The sequence below is a fragment of the Vanessa cardui genome, chromosome 1 (genome assembly GCF_905220365.1).
Source record: "Vanessa cardui chromosome 1, ilVanCard2.1, whole genome shotgun sequence".
Taxonomy (NCBI): domain Eukaryota; kingdom Metazoa; phylum Arthropoda; class Insecta; order Lepidoptera; family Nymphalidae; genus Vanessa; species Vanessa cardui.
Window position 1 is genome coordinate 12,911,004 of NC_061123.1, and position 26,053 is coordinate 12,937,056.

At 35.4% G+C, this 26,053-nt stretch overlaps 1 protein-coding gene across 1 annotated transcript; it reads left to right on the plus strand.

Annotated features, from left to right (window-relative positions):
* Positions 1-778: 778 nt before the first annotated feature.
* On the plus strand, positions 779-26,053 carry LOC124532325 (A disintegrin and metalloproteinase with thrombospondin motifs 14-like). The gene is made up of 13 exons (XM_047107187.1): positions 779-963; positions 7,937-8,118; positions 8,412-8,583; positions 9,114-9,440; positions 9,628-9,836; positions 10,234-10,425; positions 11,076-11,204; positions 11,636-11,750; positions 13,124-13,300; positions 13,909-14,133; positions 14,731-14,854; positions 19,865-20,040; positions 25,250-26,053. The coding sequence occupies exons 1-13, from the start codon at positions 889-891 to the stop codon at positions 25,499-25,501; spliced, it is 2,355 nt and encodes a 784-aa protein (XP_046963143.1). The 5' UTR covers positions 779-888; the 3' UTR covers positions 25,502-26,053.

A 26,053-nucleotide genomic window follows, 5' to 3' on the forward strand; every position in this document is an offset into this window, starting at 1 on the left:
TAAAGGTTGGTTGATTAGCTATATAATTTATTGTGGCTATGTAATAGAGCTGTCACAGACACCGCCGAATTCGCGTGTCTGCAAATAAATAATAACACGGATTTATGAATATGGTTATTAAAACTTGACATAATAAATAAGAGAACGTACTTTTAGAAATAATAATGTTTAGTATACTTAATATTATAATAATTTTAAGTATCCACATTAAAGTGACTCATTCGGCCCGCTTTCAAATAAAATTGATTACTTAATGACTGTGCGGGTGTCTTGGTTATCTGTAAGAAGACATTTAAATAACATTAACCCTGCATTAGACATGCACTGTTGTTATTTTATTGAAGTGCTTATAGTACATATCTGACACACTTCGAGAAATTCATCCTTGTTATTCATCCCTTAGTTATTAGAACAAGGAATGTAACACCTAGACGTTGAATATTTCGATTTCTATGCAATGATATTACAACAAAAACAAATACAATTTCTTCAGTAAGTAGACCAACATTAGTTGTTATTATTCATTTGTTTTAATTAGCGGAAGCGCCAGTAAGCGGCTGCCTCGAATGATGGATGACTCGCGACAATGCTCCTACGGGGACGAGTGTGGGCGGCGTCTTGACAGCCAAAATCTGCACTTTCCTTTGACTTTCTCTCGGAGGTGCGAAAGGTGTTCACCGAGGGCACGCAATGGTTATTCGGTAGCCGGCACAGCATAAGTGTACGCGCTCTAATCGCAAATCAGTCGACGCGCTTGTTAACACATGGTGCATCGCTCTCTTTATCGATATTCAAAACACCTGCATGATATTCGCGTATTTATAAAGATCAGCTCAGTTAAAGGTAGTTTCAAAAGTCGTGAAGTGAGATGAGATACTGACGTAGGTTATGGCGCGCACAGTTCAAATAGTGTTTGTAGCTCTGTTTTTCGCGCTACGAGGCAGCACGCCTGCGCGTTTTCCCGTAAGTAACATGTGTGCATGGGCGGGCGGCGGCTCGTTCATGTATTCCCATTTTATTCTAATACATTTACTATATTAATATTTTTGTAATTATAAAAAAACGATTTGTGTGAAATTCAGTCTGATTCGATGTTTTTGCGACATGAGTTTGAAATTTAATTTTAAATTTATAAAATAGTTTTAAAATTATAATATTGGTTTGGTAACCGAAATGTAAAATACAAGTTAAGAAAGCAGTGGAAACCTAATATAGATACTTTTATAATTCCCCTTAAAGTCATACAGTATTCAGGATAAGATTTATTCAATTATTCATTTAAAAACTGCTTTTTTTTAACTTCGCGATTGTTATTGATACTTACTACTGATTTTCACGTAGTGCTTTCAGGCATATAATATTTATGCAGGGATAGCTAGTTTACCTATAATTTTCTAACAAATAAATATATAATATCCCAATTTTTTTTGGACCCTGAGAATATAAATTACAAAATATGCTCGAAAATAAAGTGACCAAAATAACAGACAAAAAAAATGGTAACATAAATATATTTTACTCTAAAATATATTTTATCCTAAAATATATTTTTATATTTAACATATTGATTCGTGTAAATAAATTGGGTCATAAGTAAAGTTAACAATATAGATAAACAAGATAGAAGCTTTTGTTTTTTTACAGTTAGAAATCGTTTTTGATATTAAAATTATAATTTTTGGTAAGCTCATTTAAAGTATTCTATAACATCTTTAACATTCATTTTGTCATTGATGTCATTAGATGTGTAGCTCGATTTTACTTATATTAACTAACCTAGTTAATCATTTGGATTATAAGGCTGTTTTTCATAGATTTTAGTGCCACTTAAGGATGGCTAATGCTAAATGCCCACCACAATTTGCTTGAACTTAACTGTACTTGGGTATACATAGGGTCGTATCGTAAAGTTGCAAAGCCTAATAAATAGAATTAACAAACAAAACTACAATGTAATAAAAATATTAATGTTTTTTCGATCGTATAGAAATTGAACTGCTTTCCGACTTAAGAGCGCGTGACTTAATAACTTTTCATCTTTATAACATATTTCCGAATTTTTTAATTTTAAAAATAAATTGTTTTTTTTTTACGAACCGAGTAATTTGATACGAAAGTATTAAATGGATCTTTAATTATTCGTATACACGTATAAAACCTTTTAGATAACATGGAAACATCAGTGAGCCATTTCATGACATTTATTATTTACATAGACGTTCGCAGTTGACATGGGACTGCCTAATATAGGAATAAAACTAATTGAATGTTTTAGTGTTTTCTTACTTGAACATTCATACCGCAAGTGAAATGTCAATACATGTGTCATTCATATTCCTAACGGGTACTTTCTGATGACTACATAAATACATCATTTGTTCGGGAAGTAAGAAAATAAGACAAAGATTTCTTGACTTCTCTTTCACCGTCTTGTTATTATGACGGTATTAAGGTCGAGGTTGTTTAACTTATTGATTTTTAAAATAATAACGTTACCGTGTTTTCCTTATGTTTTAGTAAAGTAAATGCGACAGTATTTCTGTCTGTCGGTTTGTTACATCACCGAAACCGACTATTGAATCGATCGTTTTTAAATTTAGAATGGTCTTTGAGCCCTGGATTAAAATATATAAATAAAAATTGGTAAGAAAGACTATATAAAAATCACGCATTTTCATGGGGAACAGCTTCCACTGGATAAGGTCCTTAACCAGTTCGGCTAATCTAATTTAATCGATAACGTAATATATTCTTAGTGTAGCTTGAAGGCTCGTAGTAACCTCGATCAATCACGCTAATAGCGAGATGAGACAAATTAATTCAACAATCCTTTAGAAAAAAATGTGTTGTCTAATCGGAGCGTTCGGTTACGATAACTTTCACTACCTACTTACTTCTTTGCGTTCTAAATTGTATAATTTTATTTTGGCAATTATATTGCATAACATGATCGAGTCTTAGGTCTTTCCCGCACTGGATCACGTAGTGGAGTTACACAAGCGCAAAACTCACGTAGTAGATTTTTTTTCGATCGTATTCCGGTGATTCACGGCGCGGGCTCTATTGTCCCCGGTGTTGCAACGTGATGGCGAACTCTACGTAATTGAGATCGATGTGAATAACTTTCATCATCCGGAACGTAACGTAACACGGACAATTGAATTCCGTATTTAATGACTTTTAAAGTTAGCACAAATCTTAGCGTGCTGTGAATCAATATTATAATAGAATGATATTGTCTGGTGGTGCAGTAGTAATGGAAAACAAATAAACTTTGACTTTCCCCTTTACTTAATTTACTTGTGGCCGCTAATGTCAAGTCTATACTCGGTTGACTCACATACATTCATTTCGGTTTCACTAACCTCTAAAGTTTGTCAATTTAATAGCACCGTAACACTTATCTACGAAAATATCGATGATGAATTATTATTTATAAATTCGAGATAATATACATTGTTATAAGTGCCGAAAGCATAAATGTGAAAGTGTTAATGAACTTTATTGTATATACAATAAGGATTAGACACACTAAACCATTCGTTTTAATAGAACTTTATATATAAAACTTACATAGGGGTCTCCATTTTAGTTTGATTTATCAAATAATTCTAAGTTTGTTTGTCAAGAGAATCCTATTGTCATATTAAAAAGATCATCGTCTGAGAATTTTTAATTTAGGCCAATTAGTGTAATGTATTTGGCGAACATTTTATTTGAGGCGCTAATTATTTCATTGGAAGTGTTATGAATAAAGGCGTAAGTTAAATAAGTCAGCGGGTTTGTATGATTAATTCCAAAACACGCATCCGTGCCTCGCTATCCGTCTCGTGGTCGACAGGCGACCCCGTTCAATTCATATGAGCAGTATTTATCACGGTCTTGTCGAGTTCACTCGACACGTTCTTGACACAAACATCGATTGTATTATTTACGTACTCGTATATGTACTTTACATATGTAAAACTACAAAAATATATTAAGCAGTTTAAAAAAAAACATAAGTAGGTATAGTTGGGTTATATATCAACGCAATAGTTTTAAAATTATTATTGAACAAAAAAAGTCTTACATAGATTTTTAATAGATATGACGGCGTTTCCGTCCTATATCAGGTTGACAAGCTGTCAACCTAGCGAAGCGTCATTGTCGTTGGAGGCGAGCAGCCATCTTAAAAACGAGACGGCGCCCGTTCAACACACTTATGACGAATCGCTGTGATTGCCGCCATATTGCCGTTTTGTTTAAACTATTTTAGTTGATTTTTATGTGAAAGTGCTGTGTATTCGAACTATTCCTGTGACTACAGTGATTATTAAATTGTAATTAACATTTTGGACTGGATCGTTTATTTTACCACGCCCATCTACCCGCTCTAAATAAAATGAGTTCTGGTGACGGCCCTTCTTCTGGTGAAAGCCCTCCTGGCCTTTCATCAGAAGTGGGATTCGATGGTGCTCAAGTTGAGTGTCAACGGACAAAATCGGATGCCGAAAAGTTACTAAGCACTATGGAGGCGTTGTTATCTCGGGTTCTCGCAAGTCAGCAAACACCAACTGTTAACACTACTCATTCTACGCAATTGCTACCTTTTAATCCAGACGACGAAGAATCTGACGTTAAGGCTTGGTGCAATATAACCGAAGCTATCGTTCTTAAGAAAAATTTAAACGGAATAGACGTGCTCATGGCCCTTACCAGCGCCTTGAAAGGACGAGCTGCAGCCTGCATTACTAAAGTGAATATAAACGAAATGACCTGGACCGTGGTCAAGCAATGTCTACTGGCGAAATTTTCAAAACCAAAGTTGCCGCAGGATTACTTCGAAGACAAATTACGATTTCAAATCGCTGCCAAAGAAACAGCTTCCGAATCTGCACTACGTCTGTGGAGCTTGATTGAACGGATTCCGAAGTGCACGATGCCTGAAGAAGTAGTTACTGGATTTGTGATATCAGTGTAAAAAAAGGATGGACTTATACGTCGCGAATTAAATGCTCACAATATTACGACTCGCACTCAACTATTTCGAGTACTCGGAGGTGTGTCCTTAAAACGCCAATCGGATGGTGGTGGAGATACCAGTAAGCCTGAGATCAAGTGTTTCCGGTCAGTTGAAAGATTCTCAGGCAGATGCAGCTTCTGTGGAATAAGAGGACATCGCTTCGCAGACTGTCGAAAACGTCGTGACAACTTCGGATCTGCATCTCAAGAGGTACCGAGCTCGTCACAAACATTGGAAAACAACTTCCGTGTCTTGCTACACTTGTGGAAAAAAGGACACGTGACAACTAACTGTCCTGACAAGAAGAATGGAAGCAAGACTGCGGTCAAAGAGGTCCAACAATGTGAGCACCGTCCCTCCAGGGGGACTTTGAAAACATCATCCGGTGAGTCTGTCCCTTTTTTATTTGATAGTGGATCATCTTGTTCGCTTTTAAAAGAAAGTTATTGCAATAAACTTTTGGGTACTGCGCGTAAAGACGTTGTTTATCTTAGTGGTATCGGTGGTAATGATCTGCTATGTACTACACAAATTCTAAGTGAGGTTGAAATCGGTGATCGCCTTATTAGTTTGCTCTTTCACGTAGTACCAGATTGCAACATATCAAATCCTATTATAATTGGCAGATATATTTTTGATTTAGGGTTACGTGTTAAAATTGACAGTGATAATCTTGTTATATATGCCAAAGAACAATCAAATTTTTGTAATAAATCGGATCCTTTAGATTTATATCAAATGAATACAGATTTACAAGGATGTGATAAGGATATGTTGATTTCAATTTTAAGAAAATATTCTGATAATTTTATCGAAGGTACACCGACTAAACGAGTTAAGACAGGAGTATTTGAGATAATTTTGGTAGACCCTCAAAAAGTAGTGTATAGACGTCCTAACAAACGCGCACCTATAGAGAAACAAATAATTAAGGAATAAGTCAAAAAATTGTTAGATGCTGGAGTTATCCAAGAGAGTTCCTCTCCTTTTGCAAGCCCGATTGTCCTCGTTAAAAAGAAGGACAATTCGTTTAGGCTTTGTGTAGATTATAGGGAGTTAAACTCTAATACTGTATCGATAACAATAATGCGGTTCGCTTGGATGTCGATTTGATTAGGGAGGATGCTTCGATAAATATTCAGAAAGCTGCTGAATCCGAAACTGTTAGATTTAACCACGGTCGCGCAAAAATTAAACCATTTTCTAAAGGTGATTACGTGTTCATTAAAAACAACGAACGCAATAAAACTAAATTGGATAGGAAATTCAGAGGTCCTTTCGTAATTACAGAAGTTTTAAATAATGATCGTTACGAACTTAAAAGCATAGCAGGTAGTTCCAATCGAGTTCTTAAATACTTTCACGAGAATTTGCGCGCAGTGCCCCAGGGACATATCGGATTACTAGAAATCGCGACTAGTCTTTTGAATGAGGATGAGGCCGAGACGGCGTCCGATAATGAAGATAATAATATAGGCTTTAATAATGAGAACGAGTCATTAGACCGTCTAGACACCTTGACCGTATGCTCGGATATCGCTTCCGCGGACTCACGTACTATGTATGACAGCCAACTCAGACACAATGAGTGCTCATTCAGACCCCGAAACGTGGGACGTTATTCACGAAGTTGAAATATATTGAAACAAGACAATTCACCATCATAGGTAGTTATTAGTCTACTTACTATACTTACTGCCAGGTGTTGAATGTGTAATTTACGTCGTGAATATTTTGAATGTTTAGAAATTTGTTGATTAGATGATGCACTTCTTAGTCCCAGAGAGTAGACGAAATTTGTCGTCCGAGCCTCACCCATGCAGAGGGTCAGCTTGTCATGTGATGAACCTAGCATCATCTGACGAAAATTGTCGTCCGAGTCGGGTCCATTACGAGGGCTGACTTGTCCTGGATGATTGCTAGTTATAAGTGAGACGAAACGCGTCGTCCGGGCCAAATTCTGCCAAGGATTGGCTTGTCTGGCTATTCGTAAAGACGAAAGGTGTCGTCCGGGTCATATCCTGCCAAGGATTGGCTTGTCTGGCTATTCGTAAAGACGAAAGGTGTCGTCCGGGTCATATCCTGCCAAGGATTGGCTTGTCTGGCTATTCGTAAAGACGAAAGATGTCGTCCAGGTCATATCTTGGATGAGGTAGACCTGTCAAGATGTTTAAATATGTGAAGTGTGGTGTCAGAGACAAATTTTAGATAGAACATTAAAATTTAGGCTCATATTTCTAACCGATTGGTCTATCTGTGGTGCTGAGTAGTTGATAAATAGCATTAAGTCAGGATGAACGAGCAGATTACGCAGTTTACTTAATTTGTTTCAGATTAAACGCCCGTGGACGGTCGAATGTCAGTCTGGCCGTGACGGCGTTTCCGTCCTATATCAGGTTGACAAGCTGTCAACCTAGCGAAGCGTCATTGTCGTTGGAGGCGAGCAGCCATCTTAAAAACGAGACGGCGCCCGTTCAACACACTTATGACGAATCGCTGTGATTGCCGCCATATTGCCGTTTTGTTTAAACTATTTTAGTTGATTTTTATGTGAAAGTGCTGTGTATTCGAACTATTCCTGTGACTACAGTGATTATTAAATTGTAATTAACATTTTGGACTGGATCGTTTATTTTACCACGCCCATCTACCCGCTCTAAATAAAATGAGTTCTGGTGACGGCCCTTCTTCTGGTGAAAGCCCTCCTGGCCTTTCAGATATAATAAGTGTTTTGTTTGAAAGTAAATATTGACGCGGTTTCTTGGAACATAAAAAAAAAACAATGACGTTTTTAAATTTGTACAAGGCTATCAAGTTACGGTAGTTTCGAGGAACTTATCATAGAAGACACTATCTGTGGAACCGTTTCTTATATTTATTTATCGTTTATTTGTTTTATTGCTTATGGTCATGATCTGGCTATGACTATAGGATATACTGCCATCCTATGGGTGGTGGTCGAGCGGACTTAACTCAGACGAGACGCCGGATGACTCAAGTAAAGATGTGCAAGTTGTTTATTTGCCCGCATTGGTTCCACGTGAAGCACAGTCGACAGAGTTTTCGCCGAAAAGTGACGTCCCATTGCCCTACAGCTTCGATGCCTTCGGCAGGTAGGTTTGGCGAAATTACCTTATTATATATTTTATAAAAAATAATGCGACAGAAATAAAGTTCTTACAGTAATTCTTTTGTAATGATGTATAGTCCGCATTGAGACTCAGACCAAATTGAGATTACTTAGTTGTAATTTTTTCTAATTTTTAATTATTTTTTTATAATTAATTACAATGGAAATATAAAAAAAAATGTAATATAATAAAGGTTTGATTATTTTTTTTATCTTCCTAGATATAAAGTATTAGACAAAAAGTTATTTTAAATAAAAAATTTAAAAACATTTCAGAAATTTCGACCTACAACTTCTACCAAATAGGAGGCTTGTATCGCCTCAATTTCGAGTTTGGTCGGAAGATGGACCGGATGAACCGCTATCCAGCGTGGATTCCTCATGTCACTTCTTGCACACCGGGCCAGGAGCTGTGGCCGCTTTTTCAGCCTGTAAAGACCACACTCTCGTAAGTTAATAATAAAAAAGATATTGAAATATGAGTTTGAAATTATACTAATGGATGCAACTGGTCCTAGGCCATCTCTCAATGTCACGATACACAGTCACCTTCATGATAGAGATATATAATTGCAATGATTTTTAATCGTGACCCCCTTCGAAGGTGAAATAAGTTATAAATTATTTTAACGCATTTGTTTATGTTTAGCTTATAATCATTTTATAATGGGGTATGTTAGTTATTAGGCAAGATGGCCCCGTGGTTAGAACGCGTGCATCTTGACCGATGATTGGGGGTTCAAATCCAGACAAGCACCACTTAATTTTTATGTGCTTAATGTGTATTTATAATTTATCTCCACCGGTGTGTATTCCACCAACCCACATTGGAACATCGTGATGGAATATGTTCCAAAACTTCTCCTCGAAGGGAGAGGAGGGCTTAGCCCAGCAGTAGAAAATTTATAGGTTGTTGTTGTTATTGTATGTAGGTATTTGCGAAGGATTTATTTTATGGCGAGACATAATTGATTACAGCATGGTCTGATTATGACTGAAAATTCAACGTACGAGGTTCGGCCACTGCCTTCTGGTGTAGGACGCGCTAAGTCAAGCGGCGGTAGGCGGGAGCGCATGGCACACGTCATTCGACGAGCTCCTCCGCCACCGTCCCCCCTAGACGACGCCAGGCCGCTGCGCCACACCGCCCGGAGACCGCGAATCCGTCCTAACAAGCCCGCACCGTCATCCTATACTATCGAAATAGCTCTGTTTCTGGACGAGGCGGCGTACAAGCTCTTCTATCCTCATCTCAACTACAATGAAGCGGACTTGCGAGACATGCTGCTCGCTTATATCAATGGCGTGAGTTTTAAATAAATATTTAATAAATCATACACAGAAATTCATACTTCTTATATTAAAATTAAAATGTACTTTATTCGAGTAAGTTTTTACCAATACTTTTGAATCTGCATTTTATAAATATTGAGAAGAACCACCACTGGTTTGGAATACAGATTAATAAATCGATTATCAATATATTTTTCAGGTGCAAGCATTGTACCACCACTCCTCGCTGGGAACTAGTGTGCAGCTGTCGCTCGTGCGACTGACTCTGTTGCGCACGCAGCCGCCCTCCCTGACCGCGCACGCCGAGCGCGGACGCCTACTCGACTCCTTCTGCGACTACCAGCGCTCCCTTAACGTTGATGACGATGACGACCCTCAACATTGGGATATGGCTTTGTTACTTTCTGGGTTCGTTTTATCAAAGATAATAAAAAGCAAACTTATACTATGTTATTCAGAAAATAAATATCCTTTATAACATAAAGTAGGTACATACATCTGTTAAGCGCATCCATTAATCTTACACTTAAGGCTACTTGTAAAAGCATTTTACAAAAAGCAAATGAATGCAATTAAGGTCGAATGAGACGACCTCACGTGGTTGAGTAGTGTGTACACCGGTTTTTGTTTTCCGATTGCCGGCCAAGTCCATGTAGAAAAAGTTCCATCAAGTATCATAGCTACTTCTGATTTTCCATAACACAAGTGCTTTAGCTACTTACATTGGTATCAGAGTAGGTAATGCATGTGATTTTGTCCATTATTTATTTAATGATGATGATGAATGATTCGCGTTATGTTTCAGGCTGGACTTTTACTCGGAGGAAGGTGGGCACCGCAACGGCGTGACGATGGGCCTGGCGCCCGTGGGCGGCGTGTGCCTGCCCGCGCACGCGTGCGTCGTGTCGGAGTTCGGCGCCGCGGACGCGCTCGGCCGCCCCTACCCCTCCGCCGGCTTCACCTCCGTCTACATCCTCGCGCACGAGATCGGTCACAAGTCCGTCGACTCAGCTTATTAGTTCAAAGCTCCACGATGACCGCTAATAAATTTCGATTATATTATAAATGCTAAAGCTTGAATGAATGGATGATTGTTACTCAATCACGTCAGAATAACAACAGCCTGTAAATTCCCACTGCTGGGCTATAGGCTTCCTCTCCCTTTGAGGAGAATGTTTGGAACATATTCCACCACGCTGTTCCAATGCGGGTTGGTGGAATACACATGTGGCAGAATTTCTATGAAATTTGTCAAATGCAGGTTTCCTCACGATATTTTCATATATCGCTGAGCACGAGATGAATTATAAAGATAAATTAAGCACATGAATCAGCGGTGCTTGCTTGGGTTTGAACCCGCAATCATCAGTTAAGATGCACGCGTTCTAACCACTGGGCCATCTCGACTTTAACGTCACGTCAGAATGTTTGAACGAATCTGAATAAAATTCAACTCAGCTATAGATGTTAGTCTAGTACAGCACGTAGATCACTTAATCATAATACTTACATGACTCGATTGCATGTCTTGTCACAAAATTAATCATTCCCTGTAAAATTAATATTCGGTTTAGACAAGTTGTCATCTGTTCTTGATTTAAAACTATTAGTTTTTTAAATCAAGTTGAGTATATTTCCGTGTTCTAGTTTGGGCATGCACCATGATGGTACGGGCAACTCGTGCGCCCGCGACGGGTACATTATGTCACCATCGCGCGGGACCAACGGCGAGGCCACGTGGTCGCACTGCAGCGCCCGAGTTGTCGCTGATCTACAGTAAGTAAAACTGTATTACTATCATGGATTGGCACAGAATGAAAAAAACAGTATCTGGTGACACTTTTTCCAAAATTTTATCAACAAGCAAAAAAAAGAAGAACATAAGAAACTTAAAGAAGGCACACCACCAGCTAAGAGGTTTTATAAGGCACGATATTTTCTTGGAGCAAACAATTTTATTACTAATGGAGAATGCAAAATGGAGAAGTTGTAACAAAACTTTCTACTTACTGATGTTTTTGAACAAATCTCCGAGGAAGAAATTCTAGAGATTTTCTTGATAACATATCGCACTGTTTATATTCGCTAGTGCTTAGATATTTATGAAATTTATTCTATTTCCAAATTTGCGTATTTTTAAAAATCAATTCGCAAATATGACACGTATAATATTTTTTTCCGAAATAAGACACAAATTTTACTTTCAGATGGGCTACGTGTCTTTTTGACGGAGGAGATGACTTGGACGCGCCGCAGGAGCTTCAACATGAAAGATTCGGAGACGCTCCAGGTGTTATGTGGGGAGCCAAGAAACAGTGCGAGGTAAATCTAAATCAAACTATAAAATCGGCTTATTTATCCAAAAAATATTACGATTTTCAGTTATAATTTGAAGAACATTTTGATTTTTTTTCTGTTTATCTGCATTTGCATTTCGCGTATCAAATTAAAAATTTGGGCGCATCAGGCGATTAGCTGCGTAAAGGAAATCCTTGAAAGAACGTGCAAGAGCGTTATGAAATATGCTGTGAGCCTTCTCCCTAAGTAGAAAGAAGACATTTGCTGAGTAGTCGGTCATTTAGATATACTGCTACTTGACTGCTTACTTACACATATAATGTAATATTTATTTACTAATTCTATTAGATGTTTATAAAAATATTTTTACATTAAGTATATGTAACGGTCAGCAGTGTTTGCTGACGTAAACGAAAGTTGCGCACATTTTTCTTTTTCACACGTGTTATCTAAATTAGAGTCTCGACAGACTGATTCCTTAAATATGTGATCACGAAACGTTTAGAGATAAAATTGGCCACAGCGTGACATTGGTGCCTACTTGTTAGTTCATTAATTTTTGCAAAGATATTTCATATTTTCCAATAAAAATCTTATTAAATAATATAGTTTTATTTCAATGTAAATGGCAGTTTATTAACCCTTCTATGCGTTAAACATGAGTAGATTGAGATTTACAAGTACATATATATTTTTGTAAGCATCGCAAAATAAAATAAGAGCTTCATCCAGTTGTGTCTATTGTAGAATATACAAGTAGTAGTTAATACAAATATCTAGTAGTAGTATATAATACTACTTTACTTTTGTACGTTACTATTTTAAAACAACGCATTGTAGACATATGAAAAAGGCTTTGCTTCCGACAGAATAGAAATAGAATAGGGAATACAGCGCTTCAACTACGTAACCATGTAACGAGGAGCGTCGAGGCCAAAATATGTTATCCCTTTTGTGCAGTGTTATAAAATATAAAAAGTTGTCTAGATTGGAAATAAATAGTATAGAAAATAGTGTAACATGCAATGATGTTGTAGTAAACAGATATGTTATTAACGCGCAAAAAGTGAAGACTAGAAAACGTCCTAATTAGGCCGTTTGCTTTTAGTTGTTTTACGTAGTAGTACGTTATAATACATCATAATTACGTAGTACCTTTTGTGTAATTAAAACATCCAGTTACATATCCCTTTTACTTATTGTTTTTATCAAGCTATCCTTTTATTTTTATTTTTAACGAAAAGTAAAAATAAACTAAAATAAACGGTCCTCGGCGCGGCACACTTTTTTCTGTCGTTTAGTATGGATATAACATATCTGTTTATTAGAATATCATTGGTAACATGATTGTCGGGTTATATTGCAACTACACGACTGTCTGTGGGTGCGGTGCGCAGGTGCTGCTCCGGGACAAGGACGCGGCGGCGGCGGAGGCGGGCGCAGGCGCGGGCGCGGGCGCGGGCGCGGGCGGCGCGGTGTCGCTGTGCGCGCAGCTCGCGTGTCGCTCCCCGCACCGCGCCGGCTACTACTACGCCGGCCCGGCCCTACCCGGCACCGCTTGTGGACCGGGAAAGGTAGCTCAACAATCCCTATGTACATGAGTTTGATTGACGGATGACTTCTGACTGTGACATCTGCGTTTTTCAACGGGCTCGATTTCCAGCTGGGTATATAAATAATATTCATCTAAATTTCGGCTCGATTGATTGATTTTCTATTGGATGATTGAAATTTGATTCGATTTAGTCGTCCATGAAATTGTCCCACGTTGAAAAAGTTTTATAGTAACTGTACTTTATGTTTTATCTGTAATTAAAATGTTTTATTTTTAAACAATTAAATAAAGAAAGAGCTGTGATGGCCAAGTGGTTAGAACGCGTGCATCTTAACCGATGATTGCGGGTTCAAACCCCGTCTTTATAATTTGTTTTTATAATTCATCTCGTGCTCAGCGGTGAAGGAAAACATCGTGAGGAAACCTGCATGTGACATATTTCCTAGAAATTCTGCCACATGTGTATTCCACCAACCCGCATTGGAATAGCGTGGTGGAATATGTTCCAAACCTTCCCCTCAAACGGAGAGGAGGCCTTTATCCCAGCTGTGGGAATTTACCGGCTGTTTGTTGTAAATAAAGAAACACATGGGAAACGAATTCATGATTTAAAAACAATGCTTGCAGTGGTGCCAAGGCGGGGAATGCGTAGCCGCGGACCCGGTGGTGGTGTCGAGCGTGGCGCCGCCGCGCGGGGAGGCGGGTGACTCGTGGGGCGAATGGCGCGCGGGCTCGTGCCGCTCGGGATGCACGCTGCGCGGCCGGGGCGCCCGCGAGCGCCGCCGCTCGTGCGCCGACAACGCCATCTGCGAGGGCTCCTCGTATGACGTCGCGCTTTGCGATGATTCTAAGGTAGCTGATTAACTTGTTGACATCATTAAACGTCTCGTCATTAAACATGACCTTTTTACAACAACGTTAACAATAAACGTAGAAGTATTTACTATTTATAAATTGGAATAAGATTTTAAAATGAAACGTATAAAGACCGATCTAGTGTCGAGTAGTTCTTTATTGATGGTAAAATTTTCATCTGGCTTGAGACTAATCTCTGCTCGTAGACCTTAACCTAATAAGTAATATCACTATAATTTTAACTATGTTCTTATCATATATTCTCCCTTTGAGCAGCAATATTTGGTATTGTTGTGTTCCGGTTTGAAGGGTGAGTGAGCCAGTTTAACTACAGGCACAAGGGACATAACAAATTGGGGACCAGGGCTGGTAGCGCATTGATAATGTAAGGTATGGTTTACATTTCTGACAGAACTAATGTCTATGAGGAGTGGTGACTGTTTACCATAAGGTGGCCCATTGGCCTGTCAACCTACCTATAACAACATAAAAAAAAACTTGTGTTTCTGTAATATGTAACTATTTTAACCACACTTTTTTATATACATTCGTTACCCCTGATGATAAAATAATGGCAACGTTCATCGTCGACAGGTTTGCGGCAAAAAGAAGCGCGTGAGTGCGAGCGAGCTGGCGGCGCGCAAGTGCGGCGAGTACGCGACGCGCCTCGCCGACCTCGACCCGCGCGGCGGCGGCCTGCAGGCGCCGCACGACCCCAGTGAGACCCCTGCTTACTCATTCGATATTATGACAACTATAGTATCCAGTGGCGTAGCTATCGTAGGTCAGGTGGTGCAGTGCACCAGGGCCCCGGAGTTCAGGGGGCCCTTTAAACTAAACCTTAAGTTTCTGAAGCAAATCACGACCCAGCGCACAAGATTTCTTATTTGGTATGTATAATTATAAAGGGTAATTATTAGTGAAAGGTGAAGTGATGGGAAAGAGGGGATGAAGGCCCGACTATTTTTCTATGCACCGGGGCCCTTCCTCACCTAGCTAGATAGTATTACAGACTCCTTGCCCACCGTGAAGTAAAAACTGAGAGCAGGTCGCCGTATACGATGTGCTTTTGTTTCGAATTTATAGAAAATGGAAAAAATTGTTTCGATTGATATTCGAATTTTAAAATTAATAAATAGTTCATCCTTAGAAATTACCAGAAAAATTGTTTTTTGGAGAACAAATAGTATATTTATCGATAAGCGAAATACTGCACGCACGTATCCCGAGGGCATGGAGGTTTTATTACTCTGTGGGTAGCGAGCCTCTACTTCGTGTTGTCCCAAATATAACCTTGTCGTTTATTTTTTATCTATGAACTCGGTACACGAATAGTTTTAAAAATATAAAACATTGGTCCATTTTTTTAATAAGTATTCAATTCCTCCGATAATCCTTTCAAAACTTGGACTTTATTTTTAAGGCCGCTTCGATTGTATTTATGCCTGAATTTTTATTTATGGCTTAGCTTTTGACAATGGGACATATCTTATATAAATAGCTTAAGCCGATTTTTCTTCCAGTGATTATAGGAACCGTAGACGTGCTAAAAATTAAAGAGATTTCTTGATTGCGATTTAATAAATTGTTACAATTTAAGAAAGAATTAATTTTAGAGAGCGGAAAACAGTAACTGGCCATTTAGAAAGCGGTAGTTCGACTGTCTAAGGAAACAAATGAAATACGTAAACACTATTAAAGCAAATTATTATCGACAAACGCAAATTCTAATTGAACTATTGTATACTATTGCCATTAAAAGTTTTGGCGTAAAATTTTCGTAAATGGGTGATTTGTAGTTTAGGTTTTAAATAAAAACATAACTTTTCATTGGCTCCGTAATCTATACTAATATTATATTTGTGAAAGTAACTGTCTGACTGTCTGTCTGTCTGTCGCTCTTTCACGACCAAACCGATGAACTGAATTTGGTAACATTTGTTACGAAGCAAACTTGAACTACAAGGAAGGGAAACTACTATTTTTGACTACATGACAACAAAACCCTAAAACACCAGCGAATCTGCGGGCAACGACTAGTTCCTAATAAATACTTTGTACTTACACGAAGTTTCGCATGAGTTTACAATGTAATGAAATCAAAATAAAATCTGTCGTAGTTTTCCTAAAAAATATTTTGAATAAACGCAAAATTTCGCGGCAAAACTAAAGCGGGAATGTCCAATTCAAAACGGAACGTTCGGAAATATTTTCGTTTATGTCAAGTAAAAATCTGCATACAAACTGAACTACTAACCTCAGTCTACGAAATAGATGAATATTAATTAGTTCATAATTCAAATAAAAACATATTCATGTCAAGTAATCTATTGTTAACTAGTTGTTATATTTTTACATAGTTGCTCTAGTTTCTTTAACAGGTATTAATTGAAATATTGCAATATTTATATATGTGTACTTATATATTATATCTTACGTAACTGACTTACAGAACCAACCGATACAGTGTTTGGCTAATAATTACAACTTATCATCCGAAAACACAAAATTTTAGGTTATTAGTCCAATGCAGTTTCATAAGTTGCTTTTCCCTGTGTCTCCTTTCTCGGACTTACCACATTTTGGTAATGCTCATTGTAACTTAATAATCTTCTCATCGCATTAATCGAATCTCTCTAAATTACTTCCCAAACCATAATCATCGGATTTCATTAAGATTTTCTGTCACGAGCTGCTAAATTAAAAAATGTATCTATTCAAAAGAAAAATCCATGTCAAGCTAAATGATGAATATTCTATCAAAAATAAAAGATAAAAAAATATACATAATTAATTTACTGCATAAATTATTTTGTAAGTTATTTTATACATCTTCGTTTTTTTTCCATATTTTTTATCTTAACAATAACACTTCACATTACTAATTAAGCGTTATAACATAAGCAAAACAATAATTCATTACTAATTATGTCTTATTGTAAAAAAATATTAACAGAAAAATGATAACAAAAATACCAAGTTAGTATGATTCTTATAACAATGTCTTACTGTTACGTACCTATGTAGATAAAAAATAATATTTATATATGATTCCGCTATACACTAACGTAACAACACTACCTCGACAATTGTTGTTGATCAAGGGCAATAGGGTATTTTCGGTGATGAAATATGAATTATGAATATTGATAAAACTTAAAGATTATACAGAAATATACTTAAAAATTCTGATTTTTAGTCATAAAAGCACATTATTACTTTATTATATTAAATTAAAAAGTCGCAATTTTTAATCTACTACTAATCTATTACTAATTATACACGTGTGACGTCACTAAAATGACTGTCAACGTTTTTTGCGGGAATAAAAAGGTTTAAATTTTAATTTCATTTTCGGGCAAGAAAAGGCTTTTATTTTGCCAAAAAATGTTTTTTGTGGCTTTTTATGAGGATATTGAATACATTATTGCAATTTTTCGGAAACTCCCAAATTTTTTAAAAACCTTGGATTTTCTTTCTATTACAACAATATTTTTAAAACTAATATATTAACAGCTCTCAAAAAAAAAAAAGTTTAATCAGGAAAATTGTTTATATCAGCAAAATTTTAAATTTATGGTTTCATATGAGATCTGCTCACGATAAATAAATAAATACATATATAGTAATAAGAATATATTATAATATAATAAAAACAATCTATTTACTCTTCCAGTACAAACCCTCAGTTAAATATAAAATTGTGAAAAAGTAATTTGAGTTGTCGTAATTTTAGAATTTCATGGTATGGATCGTTTTTATAATTTATTAACTAATACCTAATTCACATACATGTAGATTTATTGACATATTCTATAAAAAAAGCAGGCAAACAATTCCTATATAAGTTTTTACGGTGACAGAAGACATATAACAAAGAAGTTCTGAAAAGTGCAATGAAACACGCCTCCTCCTTACTAAAATATAAGTACATTTCGAGACGCGTTAAACCGCATGCGACAAAAGTCTTAGTATTAACACCATTTAATTATATCAATGTTTACGCTAATGCGCAATTTCGTTGGAATTGCTCTTTGATGATTTGAGTTCATGAATTGAGCCAGACCTATTATTAGAAGATATTTATTTTCATTGGCTTCAATAGATTTTCGATTGATTTCTTTTCTGATTTGTGGAATTGGGTGATAAATTATTCTGCAAAGTTATTATTCATTCATTTACTTAAAAAACATGTAACAAGTATAGCTTTTTTATATTCTATTTCCCTCACATAAAGTTTTAGTATGTTATCTGCGCCGGCTTTGAGTACGGCGAAATACCTACCAAAAAAACTAGTGTTAGCCATGCTGTCACTTCTGTGGCATCTATACGTATGCTACCATCACACTCCGACGATAGTCCATCTATACGGGTCTCCTAGTTCCTAGGGTACAGAGAACCTTACTCCCGGTAACGGTGTAGAGTACCGTAACATTTTTTTCGCAACCAATACGCCATCAACCTTGAGAAGACTTGAGTCTGGCAAACTTACCCTGCAATTGGAACAAAACAATACTAAGTCTTGATGGTTGGTAGTAGAATATACGAAGAGCGGGTGGTACCTACACAGACACCTTACCAATTTAATGCTAAACTCCGACGTAAAGAGTTTACTTGTTGCCTGAAACTATCTTCCGATATGAATCAGGCCTGGACACCTCACATGGAGCTTTGTCGGTATAGTCCAGGGAACTGTGACAAAACCTCCTCGAGAGTAAAATAAGTTAAAAATTTTTGAGATGGAGACCGGGAGATATTATTATTCAAGCCTTAAATTTTAATGCGGTCCACTGTAAGTGATACCCTGACTTTGGCCGGACGGGCCTCCACTTGGATAACGTAACAAGCTCTGTGAGACTTGGCTCCAACTCCTCGAGGTGCTTATTGAGACGGACAGCCAGAATATTCTCGAAGAGCTTGTCCGTCTGTGTTATCTAATACCCATTTCAATTTCAACATCAATAAAATGGTTAAAGGTTAGTTGTATTTCAAGTCAAACTAGACTTACACGTGGCTAAAAAAGCTATGAATTACACGACAAAAAACATAGATTCGTTTCTGACGTAACGAGGACATTTACTTTTAATATCGCTTACAAGAAATTATGACTCACTAAACTGTTAACAATTTTGTATGAAAGCAAATGATCTTAGAAGATTACGTATATTAATTATTGACACTTAAAAATGTCTTTGTTAACAGAATAATCAGTTATAAAACTTAGATGTTTTGAAATCTTACATTGTAATTATTTATTACCATTTATATAGGTAAGTCTTATATTTTGGATTAGGTAGGGAGTGTACAAAGAAATGGAACATATGTTAATTAATATGAATATTCTAAAGTTGTAGTATACATTTAATTCTAATTATAAAAATTCACTAAGCTTACAATATCATTTAATTATCATTAAATATATACATTGCTATTAATATTTTATAATCAAACAAATCAACTGTTTCATTGCTATTCATACGGCCATTATGAGACAAATTAGTGACGTTTCTTTAAAATAACTCAAATGAACTATTATAATATTATTATGTATTTATACATTTTCAATTTATCAGCAAAACGAAATATATATTACGAATAAGAATAGAATATCTGACTCAACAAAAATGTTAATTCAAATTTTCTCAACGTCAGATCCTTGAAGTACACCTGACGTAGGGGGCTAAAATCATAAGTTAACGTTGAACTGAAATTTTCTGTAATATTTTAGCTCGCATGTGGATGGGGTGCGCAATATTCTGCCGGCGAGCTGAGGGCGGAGGGTTCTACGCGCCGCGAGTGGAGCTCAACGACGCAGGACTGGATCCGTACTTTCCCGATGGCACGTGGTGTCATCACGACGGTTCTCATAATTACTATTGCTTACAACATCACTGTTTGCCAGAGGTAAGATCTTTACTAAATTATAAATATATTTTTTTACTAATTTAATATTACTTATAGGATTTTAAATGTACTTTATTGTTACTATATTTATTATTTTTATTTGATTCTTGTTCAGTCTCATGAACAAGACATTCGTAGATAATGTCGATATATCGAGCTCCTTAAAATAAAAATAAAAAACATGGTTAATATCCCGTTTTTAAAACTTTAATTAATATTACTTTCTGAACTTCGTCTAATTTAGTAAGTTAAAATGATTATCCTTTACGGACTATTCTTTATTCGATATTTCAAAATGCCATAATAAAAAAAAATAGACATAGAGTCGACTAGCTTCAATACATCGAATATAATTATTAAAATATAATTAATTCAATTAAAAAAACCTTCCATATATTTACAAGGGCCAAGGTCTTTGTTTATCAGTAGAATATGTATCTACATGCCCTAAATACTGTGTACATATTTCTAATTTCCCTTTAAAAATGTTTAGATAAAAAACATCAAAAAGTAGCATCAATCAATGCGAATACTTATTTATGTTTCTGTAATCTATACACATACATTCCTTAACAAAAATAAACCTTTACAAAGTTTATTTTAACATTTCATAAGTACTTTAACAATATAAATTCTATTACCTATCGCCGGATGTACATTATAGTTCACTTTACGGTTACACAGGAAAACGTGCTACTGATACATTTTGTTCGCGAGTTTTCATAACATTTTAAGTAACAAGCATTTTCCTCTTAACGAGCTAAAAATAATCTTTATCAAATGCACGTTCCAGCCATGTGTTGTTAATTCATAACTCGCCATAAAGACATTCTTAAGGCTTGTTTAAAGGCTACGTTGGTTTATTTGTAGCTGATAAGTGAGAAGTCTCCATAGCGCTGTCTAATGCTCCTAATCTTACTGTTTGTCAACACGGTGCGTCATCTCACGTGCTCCGCTCAATCAAAATAGCGCCATAAAACAATATTAAAGATAATTCCTTTGACTTTACATAAGAGTACCTTTGTGTAAAATTAAATTATGTTGGTTTTACTTTAGTTACTTTATTTAATTTTGATTTAAATACAAATTGAAAGACATTGTCGTGTTGGTTTAAAGTTATAATCGTGTTAATATTGTAAGGATGTTTGAAGTATGAATTGTATTATGCTCTTTTATAGTGTAACGGTGACTATGATTTGTTTTATCCGATATAACTTAATTTGTCTCGAGCTGAGACGGCCCAGTGGTTAGAGCACGTGCATCTTAACCGATGATTTCGGGTTCAAACCCAGGCAAGCACCATTATACATATATGCTTAATTTGTGCTTATAATTCATCTCAAGCTCGACGGTGAAGGATAACATTGTGAGGAAACCTGCGTGTGTCTAATTTCATAGAAATTCTGCCACGTGTGCACTCCACCAACCCGCATTGCAACAGCGTTGTGGAATATGTTCCAAGTCCTCTCCTTAATGGGAGAGGAGGCCATTAGCCCAGCAGTGGGAAATTGTCTGTTACTTTGCTAACTTAATTTGTTACTGTCAAGTAAACCATTATTTTTCGATTATGATAATTTTATAAATTTGTCAAAACTGTTACATGTCATTGTAAAAGTGTAGGTATATGTAGTAGGTCGAACGAAACATTTAATTCACTAGACCCTTAGTATTCATAAAAGTGGCGCGGTGACATAATATCGTTTACGTATTGCGTCAATGTAAATAAAAATTCAAAATAAAATATTAATTGTATCCGTCCGTGGTCAGCGCGCACGGATAGATAATTATAATGTTTCTGACTGTTAAATCAGAAAAAAAAACTAACGACATACAATGACATCAAGCGATATTATGAACTGCATGTATTACATTTTTTTGTTAATGGCGTGCGTTCTTCTCAGTGGAATCTAACTTCCGAACCGGTGGTAGCTTCGCTTAATAAAGTTATTAAATGACAATTCAATAATACTTGTAAAAGCCAATTTGAATAAAGTAGGTATAATTTGTTTTTTTTTTTTTTAATAACATTTTATTTAAATTAACTTTAGTATAAGTTATGCTTAACTATGATTTCATATTGATATATTATAAAGAAGATAAAATTGTAGAGGAGTTTATTTATAAATGTTGTTAAAGAAGCACATAAACGAAGATTTCATGTTTTAAATATAAAGTTAAATGACAGCCCGTAAATGACCCACTGCTGAGCTAAGGCCTCCCCTCTCTTTATAGATAATATTTGGAAGTTATTCTACCACGCCTCTCCAATGCAGAATACACATGTGGCCGTTATACTAGAGATACTCTTAACGATTATGAAAAACAGATTAAAAATACGGATTCGTTTTTAACTTTACGAGGACATGTATTTCAAGATGGCTTAGAAGAAATTATGAGTCACTGAATTGTTCACAATTTTGTATAAATATTAAATATTTATATTATCTTAGAAGTCTACGTAAGTTAATCATTGACACTAAAAAAAATGTTAACAGATTATTTATAGTTAAGTATATAATATTTTTTTTTCTATATGTATCCAACGTTTTTCAACATTCAACCTAAACCATTATAGTACAACATATTTCCAAAAAAGGAATGTAAAAATATCTGTTTATCATGCCTATAACGAATTGTAGAGAAGACCTCATTATTATTTAAAAAAAAAATTATTACACATCGATTTTAATGCATTTTAAATTTTAAAAATAACTTTAATTTAAACGAGTCTTTACTGAGATGAGACGCACGATACATATCGAGTATATTAGCTTAAGTTGTTTCGATAACAAACAACACTTTATGACTTTCTTCGTGCGTCAGAGTCTATGGGATATTTGCCAATATACGACTTAATTAGCTAATTAGTTAAATTTTGTCAAGATGAAATTTAAACGTAATGAATCATTATATTTTTAACGCTTTAAGGTTCGATATTTTAGTATCTTTAATAGCTTTAAATAAATAATGTTTAGCGAGTGATAAATTTCAGAATGTTGTCTTTTTCTTTCGAATGTTAAAACAGTCATGAGAAAAAGAGACAATCACTGCTATATTTAAGATTTATATCGAACTTTTACAATCAAATTAGTACACTGATAAATATAGATCGGCGTAATTCGGGTCGTTCGTGTGCTCTAAATATGAACTCTTATCAACAGGATTCGTCCATATTAATCTAATGGATTTAAAATAGTGTGCTCGTAAAAAATTCAATGTGTCGTTAAATATAAAAAAAGTTACGATTGATTTATGGTGCTTACGGATAAACGGATATCATATATTGTCAGGTGGAGACATTTATCTGTACGTAATACTTATAATGACAGTCACGCCTCACTTAAATCAAGTACCTAACACTCGATGCTTCTCTAATGGACTTGATACATACGACAATGTCGAATCGTATAAGCTACTTTCAAGTTTGCACATTAAATATTGTATTAACATACGGGACACGTTTGGACATTGATTCAAACCCCCTATAACAGTCGAAATATACCTAAACGAATAACTTTATATTTCTGAATACTAAACGATTTGCATACAATTTATATGTTCTATTCAGATTAATTCCTAGAATTTTTTTTTATTGTGAGTTACAATTATTAGCTTGTGAGATTAATGTATTTCTAATGTACCTACCTAAAACATAAGTTAGTAATAGCTATGTAATTGCGCATTGTGTTGCATGTATTGTTCAAATAGGTATACCTATAATAGGTATTCTAACACCTTATTTATCTAAAGTACCAATAATGTGTTATCCTTTTTAAGTCAAATAACTAAAATTTCTATAGGTAATGATCATGAGTAAAGTTTCATTCGTTTATTCGTTGGAGTTGCAAGAATAAAATTTTAAATTGGTCCTGAAAAGCCCAAGCAGGATATTTATAAGATGTTTTGTTATTTTAGTAAAATGCTTTCCCTGATATCGCCGTGCTCATCTCTATATACTTCCATGACGAAACGTTTAATGAGGCTGTATATGATTCACAATATTCATAATTTATCTGTGACGCATATAAGTTTATTGATGTGTTGTTAAAACCTTATGTGTTTAATTACATATTTAAAATTGAAACTTGAAATTATTACGTGAAACATCATAAGTTTAATATATCTTGTTCAGAGCTGTTCTGTCGAATAGTCGGGTAATAAATAATTCTCGGATAGGAAGTACTATATTTGTAATTATAAAAGTTAGTAAAATTGGCAATTCCCCAGATAATAATTAAAGGTCATCACCCATATATAGAATGGTACTGTAAGAAAAAAGAACCATGCCTAACATCGATTTTGCACAACCACGTAGAATATTCCACGTATTCTAAAATACGTTAGAATGTCTACCTATTCATCCAAATTGCACTAAGAAGGTAAAGCAATGGCAATAAGAAACATTTCCTTTTCTTTCAACTTAATGTTGTCTTAAATTTTCGCGATTACACATTGAAATAAATCTAGTTATAACGGATTTGAATCGCGTATATTAATTATTTTTGGCATCCCGACGTTTTTGTTTTACAGCGTTCGTGGTCACGGGTAGACTGATACTAGTAGGGTCTAGGTAGCGATTCAAATCCGTTATAACTAGTTTTATTTCTTTCAACTTTTTCTGTTTAAATCTTATATAGCTTTTCATAGCACTTTCAATTCCTATAAAAATAAGAAAAAAATTCAAAACATTAGGACCATCAAACTAAATTGTATTAGAGGTTTTCACCAAATTTGTCAAATACGAGACGTTAAAATAATAAATAGATCACGACTGTCACATTTATAAAACTTGAATGCAATAAGTATTTTTATAAATTTAATTTAATTTAATAGACACGACAAATCGTAGTGATATTGTAATTTATTTTATTAGCAACCAGTGGCTAAAGAGCAACGAGCATGGAAAAGTTAAGATTTTCAATAAATAGTTCTCGGTAAAATCGCTTACGTCGAAAAAATTTTAATCTTACGTAAGAAACTTTCCGTTAGCTTTACAAATTTGAGTATCGCGAAAAAGAACTAATTTGTCTTAATCATGACAACCAGGCAAATGGACAATATAAATAAAAATTATATTTATGTTTTAACTCCATATATAAAAACAACCCGACCCTCACAGTTTTTTAATGGGTCGGTTTTTATCATGTTCTTGTAAAAAAGCGTGCATAGGTCCTAATAATGTTTTAATGTGGATTTTGTTATGTAACAGAATTTCAAGATGACTACCCAGTTTCATATCTGGGAGTTGCCGAGTGAAGATATCAGTGGTGCGTTCAACGCGAGAGCGCGGGCGGCACCCGAAGACGCAGCGACGGCTGCTCTGCGGGCCTACTTGTCCCTGGACAAAGCTGGCGCGCCATTGGCCCGAGCCGTGCTACCACCTCATATTCCCGAAGAACCTGAAACTGACTGGGAAGTTCTCGACTACGTGGAAATAGCCGCAAGAAACAAAACCAACTAAAATGACATCCAGTTAATTGTATTTTGATCAAAAATTGTTTCTTGCCAAATTTATTTTTAACTTAGTTAAATTTTATAAGTATTAAATTATATATAACATTAAAAAAGTTACCTCAAGTGGGTCAAACCAACAAAACGATAAAATGTAAGTATCCATAAAATTTAAAGTGATGTATATTTTTATACGCACTTTTTATGCCTTAAGATTATTGAAACTAAAATCATTGCATTTATTAGAATAAGTTGCTAGTGGTATTCAAGCTTATAGTAATGCTTTATATTCAAATTAGAATCGAAGGAATAATTGTAAAGTTAGAAATAGTTCACTGTTCCTGTCTCTTGGAATTTTTACGATAATAGTGTGATGAAAATGTATTTTTTATAAAAGATTATATTTCACTCAAGGTGACGGAATTTATTACGTTCTATCCAAACTACAAATGTGCTAGTCGTCGAAATAGTATTTTTAGTGAGTAATAAGTTAAGTTAAAAAGTGTGTAGTTATTGTAATTTATATAAAATCTCTTTAGTTAAATGATATCTTAAATAAATG